The 20,853-nt window shown below is 44.9% G+C and overlaps 2 protein-coding genes across 4 annotated transcripts in view; both read right to left on the bottom strand.

Annotated features, from left to right (window-relative positions):
- The window catches only part of TMEM177 (transmembrane protein 177), a 98,786-nt gene that overhangs the window by 23,837 nt on the left and 54,096 nt on the right, over positions 1 to 20,853 (bottom strand). The window lies entirely within an intron of this gene.
- MRAS (muscle RAS oncogene homolog) overlaps positions 9,963 to 20,853 on the bottom strand; it is a 47,316-nt gene continuing 36,425 nt past the window's right edge. For all 3 annotated transcript variants that reach the window (XM_079969512.1, XM_079969514.1, XM_079969513.1), the window contains one exon: positions 9,963 to 10,284. In XM_079969512.1, the coding sequence (XP_079825638.1) occupies positions 10,185 to 10,284 (100 nt within the window). In that variant the 3' untranslated portion in view covers positions 9,963 to 10,184. The remainder of the gene's footprint in view (positions 10,285 to 20,853) is intronic.

Genomic DNA, 20,853 nt, shown 5'->3' with positions numbered 1-20,853 from the left:
ATTATTAGCTGGCAGAAGCAGGAAAAGACCCCGTGAAATGGGGAGACTTTGTGCTGAATTAGCTCTATAGCGGTGTGAATTATTCATGGCTCTGGGATGGCTCTACAGCTAAAGGACTAGTGAACCCCATGGCAATTGACAGTGATCGATCAGGAAGATGGGTAGACACAATTAATCGGCCAAAGGTAGGTTGATGCAACCCTGGCTACTAGAAGTGGGTCCTGGAGGCAATACAGGATAAGGAGCTGGTGGAATGATGACTTCTGGGTAAATGAGATGAACTGGCAGGCAGACATTGAGTAAGGACAAAAACCAACAACAATCTTGGTGTGTTCATTTAGTAATAAACCACTTAAAATAATAACTGAGAGGTTTCCCCTCCCTTTTAGTGATTTGGGTATGATTGGGCATTACATAGATCTTTTTGTGCACATATGCAGATTTGTATTCTATTCTGTTCTGCTTGGCCCAGAGTGGCTAATGGTACTATTGAATGGCATATACAGATCCATGACTCTTACAGAGATGTTTGATGGGATTTGCTTGTCCTGCAGGTGTTTTCTTGGTAATTTGAGGCTGCAATTTCCTTGGTCAGTGCGTCCACACAGCTTGAGAGTACATGACTGAGAGGTGAGGCTGCCAAATCCAATGTTCCAGCAAAAAGATCCAGTTGTACAAAACGTCTGGCAGGAACAGAAAAACTCCCAGCTTGACCTTATCATTCTGGTTATCTGTAGCTTGACTTTGCCAGAATGCAATCCACTTTTTTCTCTTTCCGTATTTACACATGGATAACACAAAGTCCTCTTGAGGGTTGTGTGGGTGTGTGTTTATGTATGATACCCTTAATTTCTAAAACGAAAACTGCTGAGTGTGGGTTTTTGTGGGGTGTGTCTATAAACAAGGACTGATAAAAAAGAAAGCTGTAATCTGTACATTGGTCCAGAAGACTCAAGCCTTCCTGCCTCCTAGCAGTCTCATGTGACTTTAGGCGATTCCCTGCATTACCCTTTACTTAACATGGTTACTTAGTGTCTCATAGAAAGGAATCTCTCTGAATTATAAACCACAGTGAAGTTCCACCTGGAAGTCCTTCTCTGACAGTGGCTCCCACTGTTGGCTGATGCCCACTGGGACTGGGAGGATGGAAGACAAGGAGACAGACAGTAAGCAGAGCCAATGACAGCCAGAGCTAATTCTAGTTTTGCCCTATCTTCCTCCCCGGCAGAGTTCTATGCAAGAGCAACACTAAAGAAGCTGGCAGGCAATTCCAGCCATTGGACTGGTTGTCAATACGAAAGCAGACACAGAGGCTGGCTAAGGGCAGGCTGATGATGGTGGGGTCTTAAAAGACTATTGCCCAGTGGCAAATATATTTTGTGTGCGCAAGATGCTTGAGAAGTTGAGCTTTAGGTATGCTCAGAGAAACTGATTGTTTGCATCCATTCCAGTCCAGCTTCAGGTCTGGCCATGACATTGAAACTGCCCTGGTTGTTGTCCTGGTTGATAACATTTGCCAGAAGAGATAGGGGGAGCATGAGCCTGCTCATTCTCCTTGATACCTCGGCAGCTTTCAATACTGGTGACAACAATATCATTCTGGAGCATCTCAGAGAGGTGGGAACACTGTGCTTCTGTGCTTCCATGTCCATCTCTGGGGCCTTTTCCGGTAAGCAGTTGTGCAAGGCTACTGTTTGGCACCATGGGAGTTGTCGCAGGGTTCTGTCTTGTTCCCCTTGCTTTATGAAGCCTCTGGAACTGTCAATCTGGAGCAGTGGTTGTTGGTTTCTGTTTATACCACTGTGCAGCGCTTGGAGTCACAAGACTCTGTTTACATTCCAGAGACATTCCAGACTGTTGGAAGTCTCACGGAAGACGGGAGACGGATACGATGTTCACTGGTTTCCTGTTCCTTTGTTCCAGCTGCTCTCTGCTTTCACAGAGAGAGCATGTATATTTATTTTCTGTCTGCATAGTTAGAAATAAAACTCTTTGCAATGTAGCTCATATTTCTTGTCCTTCCCTGCTGCTGCGTAATGAGGGAATGTGCCTGGAGCCTTATCAGAGGCTCAGGTTGTTAATCATCGTCAGAGGCGATTCCGAAGGACTCGACCGAAGGATGAGCTTTTCCAGCTTGGTCGTAGCGGAGGCTCCAACAGGGGTCTGCAAACGTTTTCAGCAGGGGGCAGGTCCACTGTCCCTCAGATCTTGTGGGGGATGGACTATAATTTGAAGGGGGAAAAAAGAACAAATTCCTATGCCCCACAAATAACCCAGAGATGAATTTTAAATAAAAGCACACATTCTACTCATGTAAAAACATGCTGATTCCCGGGCCGACTGCAGGCCGTATTTAAAAGGTGATTGGGCCGGATCCGGCCCCCAGGCCTTAGTTTGCCTACCCATGATCTGGAGTAAAGTGTCATCAATAGGCAGAGAACACCCAGCTTTGACCTGGGAGAGGTGATTGAGGTGTTAGTGCTTGGAGGTGGTGAAACGAAGAGGTGTTATAACACACAACTCGTGTGCCTCAGTCTCACATCCAGGAGGTGGGGAGATGGCTTCTCATAGTGGGTTTGCACTCCTCTGGAAGGAGAAGGTTCACAGCTTGGGGGTTGCTTCTGGATTCAGCACAGACAGGTGGTCTCTGTGGCTAGGAATGCCTTTCTCTAGCTACAACTGGTTCACTAGCTATGCCCCTTTTTGAATCATAGAATCATAGAATCATAGAGTTGGAAGAGACCACAAGGGCCATCGAGTCCAACCCCCTGCCAAGCAGGAAACACCATCAGAGCACTCCTGACATATGGCTGTCAAGCCTCTGCTTAAAGACCTCCAAAGAAGGAGACTCCACCACACTCCTTGGCAGCAAATTCCACTGTCTTTTTGGAGAGAGATGAGCTGGCCATTGTATTCCATGCTCTGGTAACTTCCAGATTGGATCATTACAATGCACCATGCTTAGGGCCAGTGCTTTTTTCCTAGGAAAACAGGTGCCTGTACTCACCAAGAAGTTGTTACAGTAAGTGTAACACCTTTTAACAACAACAAAAAAGAGGTGCTGGTACTGCGTACCCTGAAAAAAAAAGCACTACTTTGGGTTTCTCTTGAATATGACTCACAAACTTCAGTTGTTTCAAAATGCAGCAGCCAGATTGCTGTTCAGGGTTCCATTTAGCTCCTGTTTTAAAACAGCTGCATTTGTTGTCAGTTCATTTCTGGGCCTGATTCAAAGTCTGCACATTAGTGTTTAAATATCTAAGTGACTCAGGCCCCAAATATCTGAGACTCCTTCTCTGTGGCCCCCTCCAGATCTCATGAGACTCTAATTCCCACAAGCCCCAGCCAACGTGGCCAGATGTTATGGATGATGGGATTTGTAGTCCAGCAACATCTGAAGGTTCACAGGTCTCTCCATCCTTGCTTTCTATGGAGAAAATGGGGAATAAATGAAGAACGTCCCTGTTGTGTTTCAGCAGGAGGCAAATGGCATATAGGAACCTTCTCCTGCCTCCCCCATGCTTTTAATGACACAAAGTTATCCCACTTGGCCTTTTCATTGGCATCGCAGCCTTTGTTTCCAGTGGAAAAATACGATTACGCCATCACAGTCTGTCATTAGGGCTGAGCATGTGTCAGGTTGCACTTAACCTTGATGCCCTCTTGAGTATACGTATTTTAAAAAAATCACTTTCAAGCATATGCTAATGGAAATGGCTCCTGGAGCTGAGTACAGTGTACAGTGTAAGTTCCTCCTGCTCACGAGTTCATAAAACCTAACTGAAATATTATTTGTGTATACTACTTCTGCTAATTTTGCTGCTAATGTCAAGCTGATGCATGCTTAACATTTCATGTATTGGGTGTTCATGATGGGTTATTTATTTAATGCCAGCAACTAATCCTCTTAAGTACAAATGAATGCACACTTAACTGCATGTGAAGGATGTGCCTGCGTATATAGTGGTTTTATTATGGCATGAGGTCAAGCCGATAATCTCCTGTTTTCCTCCCTGAATTAAAGCAGAACTGAATTTTCTTGTGCCCTTTGGGCAAACTGGGGGTGGGACTGCGCAGTTTCTGGAGTCTTAAAAAGCAGACTAGGGAGGAAAAATAGATGAGCTGGAGGAGACAGTACAAAGCAGAAGGAAACATTTAGAAAAAAACAACAGCGGAGGTCTGCTTTTCGTGTATAAAAGCCAAAGCAAGAAGACTGATGCACCTCAGCACTCTCAGTCAATCTACAAGAATGTTAATGTGACCTTTGCAACCTTTCCAGTAGGTCATTTTTGCCTTCATGCAACAGAAGCCCAGCACTGCAATAGATAGCCTGCAACACACACACATAGCACAAAGAAAACCATAGATGCTGGCTGTGGTACATGTCATAGCCCTCATTATAGAGCCCTTTCATCCGGGTGGGTGGAGAGGAGAGGAGAGGAGAGGAGAGGAGGAGGACACACTCATTGCCTCAGGGACCATCTCTCCCTGTATGTATGAGCCAACCCAGACCCTGCAACCTTAATCTGAGCCCGTCTTCATGTGCTTCCTATGTGAGAGGTCTGGAAGCCAGCAACACGAGAGTGGGCCTTTTATGGCTCCCCATTTGTGGAATGCTCTCACCAGGGAGACTCACTTGGCGCCTTCATTACATATCTTTAGGTGCCAGGCAAAAACTTTGCTCTTCTCCCAGGCAAATTAAACCATCTACGGCCTTTTAAACTGGGGGCGGGGTTGGGTTGTTGTTGTTTGTGGCATGTTGCTATGTTATGTATTTTTGTGCTTTTATATTGTAAATTGCCCTGTGCTCTTTGGATGAAGGGTGCTCTAGGAATTTAATTAATTAATTAATTAATAATTGCAGATGAGGTGGGTGAAGAAGAGCAGGCACAGAGAGAGGGAGAGAAAGAGAGAGAGAGAGAGAGAGAGAGAGAGAGAGAGAGAGAGAGATGGCAAAAAGCTGAAGAGGACTATGTAGGTCAACAATGTGTGCATAATGTTCTTGTAGGAGGAATTTTCTTATGGCTGCAGCAGGATTTGTCACGTGCCACACCCGCTCTTGATAATACACCCACTCTTTCAGCAGGGCTGCTGTGAAAAAGCACATCCAGCAATATTTCCATCTCTAGACAAAAATTAAAAGAAAATGTTAGCATCTTATTTGAAATTCCAGAGTGCTTCCTGCATCCAGATCATGTTCAGTGAAGAATGGGCATGTGATAAAAGGAGCTTCGTTTTTTGAAATGTTTGGCTCAAGCAGCCAAAAAGACATTCTCTCTTTTGCCTGCTGACTCCAATTTATAATTCAAACTCAATTTAGGCAGAAGACATGTCATTCTTTTACAGCAGGCTTCCTCAAACTTGGCTGCCAGATGTTTTTGGCCCACAACTCCCATGATCCCTAGCTAGCAGGACCAGTGGTCAGGGATGATGGGAATTGTAGTCTCAAAACATCTGGAGGGCCGAGTTTGAGGAAGCCTGTTTTACAGGGACACACTGCCCAACTACTTTAGTAACTTAGAGCCAGCACAACTTCGCCCTTGTGGAGCTTATGGATTTATGGATTTGTGGAGCTTATGGATCCCAAAGGCTTGTACCATACCATGCCGGGGCACACTTCACGCGGCTCCTAGTGGAAGAATGGATCATGTTGTTAGAGCTGAATAGGGGGCACTTGTCCATCCTACCATAAAAGGAAACATGGGCATTCCAGCATGCTCTGCTGCATATGGGGATGAGGGAGGGACAATCCAGGCATACTAGTGGATACCCAGTTTCACTGTGGACACCACACATGCACTGTTTCAGAGTCCAGTCCTGATCCACTCAAATCCAAACTTCAAGCTAGGTGGAGACACACAGATGCTGCTGACCTGCATTTGCTCTGCCATGAAGTTGTGGAGTTTATGGGCAGGGGGAAGCAGTGGTGTAGCGTGGTTTGCCAGTGGCCTGGGGCCGTGTGGAGGGTGGGTGGGTGGGTGGGAAATGGACAGAGCATGCATGCACTGCCTAATGGTGTCTGCAGAAGAGTCGTTCCATTGTCTGGAGAGGTCACCTCCTGGTTTGCATGGAGAAGCCGTTTTCAACAGAGACCAGCGACGGAAGCACGCAGCACTGGGTGCTGAAATTCTGCACCCAGGAAAACTGCCCCTGTGGTCTCCTCATGCTACGCCACTGAGGGGAAACAAGATGTGACATCCTCACATTTCCCCGAACTCTACAAGCAGCAACCAATAAAGTAAAGCAGAGGAATACTCAGAACTGGTGTCAATACCTGACATCTTTATACAGTTGTTGGGTAGGCCACAGACTCTGGCAGCTGATCTGACCAAGTCCCTAAATGTGCCAACAGATTCTGATTTATTCTGGAATCAGGCAGGACTTGACATCTTTCCACAGGGCCTGCAAGACAGAGCTGTTCCACCAGGCCTTTGCTCAGGGTGCCGCCTGACTCCCTCCTTGGCAATCTTTACAAAACTTTAGTTTATGGTTGCCATCAATTTTGATTTTAATTAATTTTTATAATGTTTTTATAATGTTGCACTGTTTTAGTGTTGTTAGCCGCCCTGAGCCCGGCTTCGGCCGGGGAGGGCGGGATATAACTAAAATTTATTATTATTATTATTATTATTATTATTATTATTATTATTAACAATGGGGTGCTTTTCTGTGTTGTCAATACACATGGATGGCACAATATAAATAATAATAACAATTATAATAGTAGTAGTAGTAATAATAATAATAAAAGTTACCCATCCCTAGTGTGCAAACATACTGAGAATCACTTTTCAGCAAGAAAACCAGGGAATGAAGAAATAGCCAGTTCTACCTGGGATGCTGCATAAACTACTTTCCCCATTATAAATATCAGCAGTAAATAAATTGCTGCTACAGACACACCCTTTCAGGAATGGGCAACCTGTGGCTCTCTACATGCTGTTTGACACAATTTTCATTATCCCTGACTCTTGGCTGTGCTGGGTTTGGTGGCAGCTGAAGTCCAGCACCATCTGAAGGATCACAGGCTCCTCGCCTCTGCTCTCTCCTTTGCCTATTAGATTATTAAATGCCTACCTATATTTTATTCTAGAAAGAGTCCATTTGTTACAGATCTGTCTATCTCTCAACCAAGTATCTTTGCACAGGACTCGGGATTCTTTTAACTGAACAAGAGGATGGTCAGAAATGAAAATACCCTTCTCCAGGAATTTTTGTTGGCATCCATCTATCTCAAAAGACAATGGAGTGCGCCTCTGGGGACAAAGTCAAACCAGGAATTGTGGGCGCATATATATGAGAGCATCAACCTTGAATGTATAGCAGTGAGGAGCATTCAGCTCTGAAACTAGGTCTTGGAAGTCAGCAGTGATGGAAGGCAGGAAGTTCAGAAAGGAAAGGGAGGATCCTGCTGGGTGCCCAATTCACACCATTGTGTTTTCTTCCCTCTTTACAATGGTGTGAGCTGGAACAGGGTGTAGTGGCCCTCATTTTGGATTTCCTGCTTTTTGTTGCTGCTGGTGTTGTGTTGCATCCTTAACACTGTCTTTGTTTGGAAAAAGTCAGTTTTCAGTCTAAAGTATGCAAGAAAAGAGGGTGTGCTGTGCCAGAAGCGTAAGCCCAGACTCTTTGGCTGGTTCCCACAGCGCAGGCGCTGGGGCTGCCGAGAGCAGAAAAGGCACTCATGCTATTAAGATGCAAAATGTGCACAGGAGACCCTCACTCTGTCTTAGAAATGCCTTGCCCTAATTGTCAAAGACCAAAAACGGTGGCTTCCATACAGCCACTGCATGTTAATTGCTCTTTTGGCTGGAGGATTAGCGGTTTTAACTGGGCAGCAACAGAAGGAAACCTGGAATGGGTCACATCCACATCGTATATTTTGCACACCTTTAAAACACATGGTTTCCCTCTTGGGAACTGTACTTGATCTGCCACTGAGCTACAATTCCCAGTACCCTGAACAAACAACAGTTCCCAGGATTCTTCAGGTCACGTCAACCCGCTACAAATCCACCTAAGAATATCATGGAGGACTTTGTCAAAAGTCTTACTGAAATTAAGATACACTATGTCCATAGCATTCCCCTGATCCACCAAGCTTGTTACTCTATGAAATAAGAAATTAGCTTAGTCAGGCATGAATTGTTTTTGAGAAACCCATGCTGGGTCTTTGTAATCACAGCATCCTTTTCTAAGTGCTTGTTGACTGTTAATTATCTGTTCTAGGACCTTTCCTAGTACTGATGTCAAGCTGACTGGCTAGTAGCTACCTGCCCCCCCCCCCATTTTTGAAGATAGGGACAACATTTGCCCACATCCAATCCACAGGGACCTCACCTGTTCTCCAAGAATTCTCAAAGATTTTAGACAGAGGTTCTAAGTTCCTCCCTTGGGTGTAGCTCATCAGGCCCTGGAGATTTGAATTTATTTAATGTAGCTAGGTTACTATCTCTTTTCCTATATTGGGGAGCAGCTCCCTCCTTTCATCATTTATTCTGTTATCACCAGGTTGGGCATTGCTTTCCCTTTGGGTGAAGACAGAGGCAAAGTAGGTATTGAGCAGTTTCACCTTTTTCCCCCTGCCACCCAACAGCATTTCTCTGTCTTCTCCACACGAAGGACCTACCACTTGCTTGTTCTTCCTCTTGCTCCTAACATAGCCAAATAAACACACACACACACACACACACACACAACCTCTGTTGCAAGCTTGAACACTTTCACTCCTAGCTTGTTCACATGAGCAGGGCCTCATCATTCTCATATTTGTTCCTGTTCATTTCTGCACTTTGGGGGTTGACAGGACAGGGATGTCTCTATCCTATGCAAAGCTGTTCACACCTTGGCTAAAGACAAATTAGGAACTGCTTAAAGGGCTCCAGTTGGTGTGAAGTTGGAATAAAAAACAATGTGCAGAACAGCAGTAGTTTGTACCAAGATACATACGCATTTGGGATAGCAATGTGTGACCACAGATTAAAAAACTCAGCACTGGAAATGCAGTTAATGGGAGTGTAAACAAAGCCACTGTCTCTCAATCTTACCCTACAGGGTTCTTGGGAAGATAAAAATAGGAAGGAGAAGAACCCTGTGTGTTACTTGGACCTCCTTGGAGGAACGCTGGTATGTAAACATTTATCAATTAATAAAACTCAAAACTATTTGACTTCATAAATGAAAGGCAAGGCAAAGGAATTAATAATCTGAACTGAGCCTCACCCCTCACCTTTCAACACCAAAATGCATAGGCACACAACTGTATTCAATTTGCATCAGTATAAAGTTTCTCTCTTAAAGCCAGTCGTACTCTTATTATTTTGCAAATAACGTTTTAATTTAAATATTGTCAGGATTAGCAAAATGACTGCTTTTCTCCTTTTTCCCCCTCATGGCAGTTTGCTAACAGAAATGCAGCCCCCCTCCCCAAACTGGGATTAACAAGGAGGACAATGACAACAAACAAACAAACCCCTACGTCCTCTTTCACTGGCATTTTACAGACGGAGAGCTGGCTGCCCTCCAGGATCTGACACAATGTCTGGAGTCCCCAGAGCAGCTGGAATTCATTTTCTCCCTTCAAATCTATGCAATTTCATATGAAATTGCAGTTTGGCTGCATAGCCAAGTACTTCTGGGAGTGTACAGTGCAAGAACACACACACACACACACACACACACACACCCTGCTGTTTCTTCCTCACTCCACACTTGCTGAGCAAGGAAGTTCCGACTGCTAGTCACCTCCCCCCACCCCAAACAACTGTACAAAATGGAATCATTCATGACTGTATAGAAACGGGCTGTGCCCAGAAATGTGTGCAAGTATAACCGAGAACACTGTGTCTCCATTACAAAACAAAAGATTGCCGAGATGGTGAATGTTCACAAATACTCCCAAGTCCTAGTAGTTTGCCCCCTGCTTTGAGGGCACTTTTTTTTCTTCCTTTTTCTTAATAAAACCACCCTGTGCCGTTTGTCAAGCAGCCTTTTGGCTGAGCTTCAAAAATGCCTTTGAGGTTCTGCTCCCCATCAAGTCCTTCCGTGCAAGGATTGCCGTTCTTGAAACATTACGTTGCAGTTAGGTGGCACAGGGCTTCAAGGCTGGATTCTTCTCCCCGCTTCCTCCTTTTGAGTTTCAAATTAGGTTCAAGTTGGAATGGATTGAGAGGAAGATGAGACAGTCACAAAATCACACACTGCAGTTTGTGGGAGGTGGTTGCTCGGTCCCCACGCCACTTGGTCTTCCTCTTCTTCTTCTGACTTTTCTCTGGGACCTGTTGCCTGGACAGGAAAGAAAAGAAACAGGCTTTCAGGACAGAAGGATTTCTTTCACAGAAAGTAACATGTGTTTGGATCTGCGTCATTGGCATAGCAATTGGGTGTGGGTTTAGATCTGTGAATTGTAAGTTTCTTTGAGTTTACAGTTCATCAAAAAGACTCATTGGTCCTAATGATGATGATGATAAGAAGAAGAAGAAGTGGTGAATGTAGAAAAAGATAAGCAACTCACACATCCCTCCTGCTTCCCTGATCTCTCTTGAAGAAGGGTACATACAGATCATATATTTAAAGAATACTTCCAACTCCCCAGCCTAAGAATCCTGGGAATGGTAGTTTGCTAAAGATGCTGGGCGCTGTAGTTCTGTGAGATGTAAACTACAGCTCCCAGGGATTCTTTGTTTGAAGGGCAGAATGTGCCTTGAATGCACTTTAGATGTATGGTGTGGCCACAGCAGAAGCTTTCCCCCCTCTTTAAAAAAAATGGTAGACAGGGTTTCGCTACGCATACCTGTATGTGTGTGTACATTGAGTTAGGTCTTGAGCTTTCTGGGCTGGGGTCAATTAACAGGGTGTGCAAAAAGTAGGGCTCCCACTAGTCCAATAGCACTTTCCTCCTCCTCCAAATCCACTCTGAAGGGTCAGGAGTGTGGGTAATTGCAGTCAAACATAACTATGCGTAAGTGCAGTTAACATAGAGCAGCCTCTTCCTAGACACAACTACTAAGTCATGCCCCCTTACCTCCATGAAGGAGGAAGTAAAGCTGCTTCTCTTCCTTTACTCTCTTTCTCTCTCTGTGCCATGTAATCAATCAACGTTCAGACCACATGTTTGAAACTATAGTGTGTATTTTGCACCCAAGAGCAATCTACCAATGTTCTTCTTGCTGCAGTATGGAACAATGCTTGAATCAGACCCTTGGATTTAGTAAGTAAAGTTTTTAAACTTACTTAACAAGGTGTGGTGTGGTCATTGCTAGAGTGGTAAAGAGAGGGGGCAAGCATTTTAAGGAAGACTAAGTGGGATATGCAAAAGGGTTTGACGACCTATATTCCACACTATGTTGAGGGTTAATTCTAATAGTGTTTTTAACTATGCTGGGGGCTCTGGGGCCCTCTGTTTTGAATCTAGATGCCCAGCCGATTCTTTTTGTTAATTACCCACCCGTGGGTCAGATCTATTTTCCACCTCCACAAGGAGAACCCCCAGAACTGCACAGCGGGGGAGATCTTTCCATCTGGCAAGCAGAAATACTTGAGCTGATGGAATGATCATAAGAGTGCGATGTTGAATTCTTTCCTCTGTCTCCAGCATTCCGAGGCCCTTGGAGCGAAGCAGACTTCCCTCCCTAACAGCTGGTACAGAGTTGTGCCCTGAAGGGAGAGCAGATTTTAATCATTATGCTAAGTACTCTACTAATTAGAGCCTGACTGAACTGGGGACCTTGCTGTGGCTAAATTCGCTCGGTGTAAAAAGTGGGCATGGCTTGCTCTGTGCACTTGGTCTCTTGAAAAAGAAAAATTGTCATAGCATCTGCTTAATCTTTTGTATTTGAGCACCACCTTCTGACCCCAGCTATTTCGCTCTCCTTCTCCCAAGGAACAGAGATGGATTTCCTAGAGTGAAAAAAAGAAGAGGATGGTGGATCAATCCCTTCTTCCCCTTCACTGTTTCTCCACTAGATCTCACAACCTTCTGAAGTGGCTTTGGATTTTTATTTTTATTTTAAAGTTGGTAGAAAGAGGCACGTGACCTGTATGCAATAGTGACTGATGTCCAACAGAGGAGCTACCCTCTCAACAGCTTACTTGAACAGAACTCGGGTGGGGCAGAGCAGTGGTTTGGGTGGGGCTGCATGGACATAACAACAGAGCCAATCTGGCATTCGTGGCCTGCAGCTCTCCATTCAGGTAAGCTGCAGCTATGCTGGGGTCAGGAGTTATGGGGTTGCCATAGTTATGTTGCACCACCCTTCCTGCTATTCTTTCAAAACCTGTTGTGAGCAGAGGTGTAAGAAACATGCAAGATACCAAGGAGAACAGGAACTCGCTCACACTACTTTCATTTCCCTCAAAAACTATTTTCTGTCTCTAGTCTTGAACTTTGACAGCCGAGAAAATTCATGTCATAGAAAAGGTGTGTTCTTAAAATAAAGGAGCTGGTAGTTTCATCTAGTGGCTGCAAGCCCACAGCATCTAATGTGGTGAGTTGAGAGATGGGCTCCTCTACCCAGCCCTAGTCTCAAGAAGAAGAGACTTTGGCCCCAGGATGGGGAACCTGCAGGCCACTGAATGTTGCTGGAGTTGATGGAAGTTCAACAGCCTCTGGAGGGCTACAGGTTTCTTTGCTTCACCCATTCCAAGGATGCCCTCTGTCGCTGATCTATAGCCCCCTCCATTTCCAGCTCAAAGTAGACCTTTGCCATTTCCTCCCATAGGACTTGGTACAAATCAGTGAATGCAGAAAGGTGCCAACGTAAGTATTTTCTGTATAGAATTTTGTTGAAAGGGCAGAACAAAATGTCACTATGGTGTGGCATGGCTGTGGCTCTGGTTCTGAAGTGTGTGTCATGTCGTTTAGGTGTAACACCAAGAGGAGCAGCAGCATTTCTCAAGCTTTTCCCTTCCACTGAATCCTCCTTCTATCTCACATCCCTTCTCTGCCAGCCAGGAAAAGCCGGAAGAGTCTTGCAATGACTGAAAAGCTTGTATGCTGGAGAAGCAGAGTCTATGCTGCCTCCTCTGTGCAAAACTGGGGCTGGCAGGCATATAAAGCCTCCATTCTAGCAGAGCATCCTAGAGAACACAACTGCAAGGCAAGGCTGGGTTATCCTTCCTGGCTGAATGGGTCAGTGTGGCATAATGGACATATACAAATGCCAGATGTCCCATTCCAGTTAAAGGCCTACAGTTAATGAAGACGGGAAGGCAGCACAGAAATCCATTTTGAGATGGATTAATGAAGGGATGCCCAACAGGTCGATCACAGTCTACTGGTAGATCCTCATGAGGTTTTGGTTGGTCGTGGTTGATCGCTGGGTCCCTTTCCTTAGCGTAAAATAGAATTCTGCAGAACTGAAGGCTGAGTTTACTCAGCGTGGCTGTTTGTATCCCCAGCGATCTGTTGGTGAGTGGCTGTCCCCCTTTCTCCCTAAAAAAAGCTCAACATCTTTGCCCTGAACCCTCCGAAAGGGGGTAGATCACTGCCAGTTTTTAATTCTGTGAGTAGATCACAGTCTCTTGGGAGTTCGCCACCCCCGGATTAATGGATAGGAAGACAGTTGAGGGAAAGGATCTTACTTTATAGCTAATGCTACATAGATGAATGGGGAATGGGTCATGCACAACATAGGGTGCAAAGTGACTTGGCCAGCTCAGAGTTGAGGACACTGCAAAACACAGCATTAAAAAGAAAAGGTTGCCCTTTTAAACTGCTCTGATGGGCAGCTAGGGAGACTGCCAGCTTCAGGGATATTCAAAGAAAGAGAGAGGCTTACAAATCAGCATTGCTCCACAGAAAGCAAAGAAATAAACAAAGAACAGCAGCTCTCCTTATTACCTAAGTTTGCAACCGATCTTTCTATTTAAAACATACTTATTAGGAAGCATGTCCTATTGGACTAATGGAACTTACTTCTTTGTCAACGTGTTTTTTCCTCACTGGATAAAATCAGCTACCTGTCTTTAAGGACACGGCAGAGCATGTTAGTGACAGGTGCCACATCATCCCTATGAAATTCCAATTGAATGTGCAGAATTTCTTATGAGTCACAATGAAAACGAGGAAGATAATATTTATAGCATTTTATTTTCAGTGCAGAATGGAATTAATGGTCACCCACATTATGATTCCATGAATCTGCACAACGTCATTCACATATGGGCTGGGAGGCTCCCAGTCCTTTTTTGCAGAAATATTGGCTGTATACACACTATACATTTAAAGCTCATTTGAAGCACATTCCCCCCCCCCCCCCCGAATTATGGGCCCTGTAGTTTACTGAGTTGCAACTCCTAGCAACCATTCACAAACCAGAATAACAATAATTCTTCGAGGCGGGGAGGACATGTGCTTTGAATAGTGTGTACGCAGCCTTTATGATGCCCAAGTTAAGCAAGTTTATGTTGTGCTGCTATAAAAATGGTTTGGCTTGTAACTGGTTAACTGCATGAGAAGAAAAGAATTGCAGTTTACTCTCAAGGCCTGAGAAATAAAATAGGTGATCTTGAGTTGCCAGTGTGCAAAGAAACTGTCTGACACATAGTCACCTCTTCAGTAACTGTGTCTTGTGAGTTTGGTGTGTGTGTGTGTGTGTGTGTGTGTGTGTGTGTGTGTGTGTGTAAGTAAGAGAACCCTAACCAGAAGGAAGACTTTCAGGTTAAAGCCCTCTGGAAAGCCTGTGAACAAAAGGGGTATTAGTAAAAACAAACAAACGGAAAAAGGACAAAGAAATAGATTTCTTTAGAAGTAACTCTTATTTTGAAGATAATTTCAAAGTATCGTTAAACACCTAACTTGCAGACAAGCCTGTTATATGACATTCTAAACAAGTTTTAATAAATTGTTTGAATTTTAAATTAAAATTTAAAATTCTGGAGGGTAGGAATCAAACCAATGGCTTCAAGTTGCAAGAAAGGAGATTCAGACTAAACATTTGAAAAAACTTTCTGACAGTAAGAGCTGTTCAGCAGTGGAACAGACTCCCATGAGAGGTGGTGGACTCTTCTTCCTTGGAGGTTTTTAAACAGAGGTTGGATGGCCACCTGTCATTAATGCTTTAGTTGAGATTCCTACATTGCAGGGGGTTGGACTAGATGACCATTGGGGGTCCCTCCCAACTCTAAAATTCTATGATTCTAAGTCTCCCAGTCTGTTAGGGTGCTCCCAGACTGTTACTAATTTTTGGGTAGGATTCAAGCACATAGCAGAAATTCCTGTTGCAAAGTTATAGTTGACTGAGAAGTCTTGTGCAACACGCCTGCTTCCCCAGAATGTCAGACTTTTGGCAATAAAGAAAGTGTCGGGAAAACGGAGTGGAAATTGTGGGATAATATTTGCTTTGACGCAATGTCACCTAATCTCCCTGCTAGCAAATCAAGCTGATCGCTCAATAAGCAGGTCCTCTGGAAGTGCCCTCAATCCTGTGCCTAGACCCAGCTACTGTGTGGGGGTGTGCAGTGATATGTGAACAGGGGAGTATTTAGAATTTATTTAATGGTGGCAGCAGAATTCAAAGGAATAAGGTAAGCAGGTACCATCATTGTATAAGGGTTAAGTAGTGTGGATTCTACCTGTAAAAATACAAAGGTGTAATGGTAAAACAGGAAGGCTTTCAGTTCTGTATCAGACACAGAAACACACACAGCATTGTGGCAAAATGGGGCAGAACTGTCACAGGTATTTTCATACAAGGGGATCAAAAGTGATGCTTGCTTCAGGTTTACTATATGAATGTAAATCTGGCACTGATGGCATTCTCACTCACAAGTTAGAAATGGATGAATCTGTCCATTTCGGTCTCTCTTGGTTTACCATTATTCCAGTCTTAGATTCAATCTTCAATTTCTTCAGCAGTTTGCCATTTTTTTTTAAAGATCCTCATGAAAATGCATCATAGATCCATTCTCCACCAGATCAACTCCAACAGCAGTGATGCCCTAGAACTAAGGCCCGAGGACCGGATCAGGCCCAATTGCTTTCAGGATCCGGCTTGCAGACTGTCCGTGGGGATTCTGTTTGGGCTGCGCCATTTCCCCCCCTCCCTCACACACACCATGGTGGCGCCTCCTCCCTCCCTCCTCCTGGCTTTTCCCCACCCTGCCTAGAGGAGGAAGGGAGCTGGGTTGAGCTGGCTGGGCCCCATTTTAAGCAGCCCCTCTGCAGAGCCAGCCCTTGCGCGCCACTCAACTTCCAGCCGCCGCCCTGGTGCTCCTGTGGGCAGTCCAGAGCTCTCCCCGCTGGCTGTGTGGCGGTGATCTGGCCTCCGCTGCTGGTGGGAAAGCTCTGGACTGTGGGAAGGCCTCTGGAGACCATCCCGCAGTCCAGAGCTCACTCCGCGGCTGCTGCGGCTGCTGCAATTCGGCCTCCGCTGCTAGCGGGAGGGCCCCCATCCCACCCCCAAAGTGCTGAAGAGGTGCCAGCAGCAGGAGACCCAGCAGGCCGCAATGCAGCACCAAACCCAGGCAAGGACCCCCCCCATTCAAACAATGACGATCATCAGTGCAGGTAAGAAAAAATAATAATTTTAATTTTTATCAACTACAATACTGTATGGCCTGCCTGGTGCTCTTGCATGGAATGTTTCCTTTTAAAATGCATCTGTGGGTTATTTGTGGGGCCTGCCTAGTGTGCATAGTAATTCATTCATCCCCCCCAATATAGTCCAGCCCCCCACAAAGTCTGAGGGACAGTGGACTGGCCCCCTGCTGAAAATTTTGCCGACCCCTAGAAGACAATTAGCAAATGGAAAACCAGAGCAACCAGATGCTTCGCCATCCTTATGATGAAGATTCTTTGGGCAGAACCAGATGTTGCCCAATTTGCCACAGTGCCGTGCGTGCGCCTGTCCTTGACGCAAGATTTAAACCACGGGGGCTGCACCAGCTCAGCTCTGAGGGAGTCTTCTCAGTGCCAGCTTTACTAATGAGGAAAATGATTTGAAAACAACATGGCACAATTCCAGCTTGCATCTGTCCTCCCAAAGCGACTTCTCCTCACCACCCACTCCCTATTTCTGCTGCCAAAGGAGATGATCTAGGATGAGTGGGTAGTGGCACCTGCTTTCTTGAGAAACAGGCATAAATCAGCAAAAGATATGACTGCAAGGAAGAAGGAAGCACCACGTATTTCTTCTTTTCTCTATACTGCTTGGAAAAATGGCCATGATAATGGCAGCGTTTCTGCAGGCCTATATCCTCAGCTCAACTGAGGGAGGGGGAGGGGAGAGGCATCACACAACATGTTTTCCAACTAGATTTCCATGAAATCTAGTAAAAGTGACCATTTCCATGGAAGCACATTTTCCACGTGGAGTTATTTTTCAGCAGATTCATACTCATGCCAGTTCAGTGGGGCTTATACCCAGGTAAGCATTATAGTATTGCAGCTTTAGTAGGCAGGTTGTGTAGAAATTCAGCAAACAAACCCCCTTGAAGAAAATCTGCAGCCAAACTGGAAATATAATCCCAGTTTAGACAGGACAGATTGATGGTTCATCCATTCCACCACAGTGGGTTCTCAACTTGAACTGGCAGTGCTTTTTCCACTCGATGGGCGAGTAAAACAACTCGGCAGCTAAATAAATGGACAAAGACATCCAGTGCTTTTGGACTTTTGCCAAAATAAGATATAGAGGAAAACCAGACACTGTAATACAAGTAAGAGTAATGGAAACTTCCAAGCTAAGTGGCAAGGTTGAGAAGAGAGGCACATTAAGCCCATATTTTAGACTTTTGTTTACATAAAAGCCAACTGGACTTTCCCTAATTTTGCATGTGGCAGAATATGGGTTCATGTTACATTGGGCCACTGTTGCACATGAGATTCAATGGTTTAAAGCAGGTATTTCCAGTTCTGAGGAGTCTCTTCTATTCCAGAGAACGTTCTCAGGGGCTGTACTACCTAGCTGGTTTCTCATTCCCCCAGCTAAGCACCCACACCCAGTCCAACAGCTTTCAGGCTAGATTGGAGCTAAGCACCTCTCATCTTAGAAATGGACAATTACCCTGAGCTAGTGGTTCTAAGCAGGGTTCTGAGAAAACCTGGAGCTTATTTGAAACTTCTCTACGGTTTCAAGCATGAGTCCTCTTCCTTGAAAGGCACTTTGCCCACCATTACTGATCAGGGTGCAGCTGTAGAAGAATGTTCCAGGAGCACAGTAAGTTTGATTGGAGGCTTAAGACGATTGGATGATACCCAATGAACACTGAGCATGGATCTTAGGACCTGCCCCAAATTATCTAGCAGATAATTTCCCCCTCCCAGTTTTCAGAGAGAAGAAAGTTTGAAAGTCACCGCCCTAGACCATCTCAGAAGGCATCAACCTTCAAGGATCAGGTGATACAATGGCCTGAGCTGGAAGGGGCATGTTGAGCTTTGTTGTTGTTGTTGTTTAGTCATTTAGTCGTGTCCGACTCTTCGTGACCCCATGGACCAGAGCACTTCTGTCTTCCACTGCCTCCCACAGTTTGGTCAGACTCATGTTTGTAGCTTCGAGAACACCGTCCAACCATCTCGTCCTCTGCTGTCCCCTTCTCCTTGTGCCCTCTATCTTTCCCAACATCAGGGTCTTTTCCAGGGAGTCTTCTCTTCTCATGAGGTGGCCAAAGTACTGGAGCCTCAGCTTCACGATCTGTCCTTCCAGTGAGCACTCAGGGCTGATTTCCTTAAGAATGGAGAGGTTTGATCTTCTTGCAGTTCATGGGACTCTCAAGAGTCTCCTCCAGCACCATAATTCAAAAGCATCAATTCTTCGGCGATCAGCCTTCTTTATGGTCCAGCATCATACATCACTACTGGGAAAACCATGGCTTTAACTATACGGACCTTTGTTGGCAAGGTTATGTCTCTGCTTTTTAAGATACTGTTTAGGTTTGCCATCGCCTTTCTCCCAAGGAGCAGGCATCTTTTAATTTTGTGACTGCTGTCACCATCTGCAGTGATCATGGAGCCCAGGAAGGTAAAATCTCTCACTGCCTCCATTTCTTCCCCTTCTATTTGCCAGGAGGTGATGGGACCAGTGGCCATGATCTTCGTTTTTTTGATGTTGAGCTTCTGACCATATTTTGCGCTCTCCTCTTTCACCCTCATTAAAAGGTTCTTTAATTCCTCCTCACTTTCTGCCATCAAGGTTGTGTCATCTGCATATCTGAGGTTGTTGGTATTTCTTCTGGCAATCTTAATTCCAGTTTGGGATTCATACAGCCCAGCCTTTCGCATGATGAATTCTGCATATAAGTTAAATAAGCAGGGAGACAGTATACAGCCTTGCCGTACTCCTTTCCCAATTTTGAACCAATCAGTTGTTCCATATCCAGTTCTAACTGTAGCTTCTTGTCCCACACAGAGATTTCTCAGGAGACAGATGAGGTGATCAGGCACTCCCATTTCTTTAGGAACTTGCCATAGTTTGCTGTGGTCGACACAGTCAAAGGCTTTTGCATAGTCGATGTCTTTCTGGAACTCTCTAGCTTTCTCCATAATCCAGCGCATGTTTGCAATTTGGTCTCTGGTTCCTCTGCCCCTGCAAAATCCAGCTTGCACTTCTGGGAGTTCTCGGTCCACATACTGCTTAAGCCTGCCTTGTAGAATTTTAAGCATAACCTTGCTAGCGTGTGAAATGAGTGCAATTGTGCGGTAGTTGGAGCATTCTTTGGCACTGCCCTTCTTTGGGATTGGGATGTAGACCGATCTTTTCCAATCCTCTGGCCACTGCTGAGTTTTCCAAACTTGCTGGCATATTGAGTGTAGCACCTTAACAGCATCATCGTTTAAAATTTTAAATAGTTCAGCTGGAATACCATCACTTCCACTGGCCTTGTTATTAGCAGTGCTTTCTAAGGCCCATTTGACTTCACACTCCAGGATGTCTGGCTCAAGGTCAGCAACCGCACTACCTGGGGTGTACGAGCCATTCATATCTTTCTGGTATAGTTCCTCTGTGTATTCTTGCCACCTCTTCTTGATGTCTTCTGCTTCTGTTAGGTCCTTTCCACTTTTGTCTTTTATTATGGTAATCTTTGTACGAAATGTTCCTTTCATATCTCCAATTTTCTTGAACAGATCTCTGGTCTTTCCCATTCTATTGTTTTCCTCTATTTCTTTGCATTGCTAGTTTAAGAAGGCCTTCTTGTCTCACCTTGCTATTCTTTGGAAATCTGCATTCAATTTCCTGTATCTTTCACTATCTCCCTCGCATTTTGCTTGCCTTCTCTCCCCCGCTATTTGTAAGGCCTCGTTGGACAGCCACTTTGCTTTCTTGCATTTCCTTTTTGTTGGGATGGCTTTAGTTGCTGCCTCCTGTATAATGTTACGAGCCTCCATCCATAGTTCTTCAGGCACTCTGTCCACCAAATCTAAATCCTTAAACCTGTTCCTCACTTCCACTGTGTATTTAAGGGATTTGACTTAGACTGTATCTTACAGGCCCAGTGGTTTTTCCTACTTTCTTCAGTTTAAGCTTGAATTTTGCTATAAGAAGCTGATGATCTGAGCCACAGTCAGCTCCAGGTCTTGTTTTTGCTTTCTGTATAGAGCTTCTCCATCTTTGGCTGCAGAGAATATAATCAATCTGATTTTGATGCTGCCCATCTGGTGATGTCCATGTGTAGAGTCATCTCTTGTGTTGTTGGAAAAGAGTGTTTGTGATGACCAGCTTGTTCTCTTGGCAGAACTCTATTAGCCTATGCCCTGCTTTGTTTTGAACTCCAAGGCCAAACTTGCCAGTTGTTCCTTTTATCTCTTGATTCCCTACTTTAGCATTCCAATCCCCTATAATGAGAAGAACATGCTTCTTTGGTGTCATTTCTATAAGGTGTTGCAAGTCTTCATAGAACTGGTCAATTTCAGTTTCT

Source organism: Podarcis cretensis (genome assembly GCF_951804945.1).
Source record: "Podarcis cretensis genome assembly, chromosome: 1".
Taxonomy (NCBI): domain Eukaryota; kingdom Metazoa; phylum Chordata; class Lepidosauria; order Squamata; family Lacertidae; genus Podarcis; species Podarcis cretensis.
Note: the sequence above shows the minus strand (reverse complement) of the source record. Positions and strands in the feature narration are given on the sequence as shown.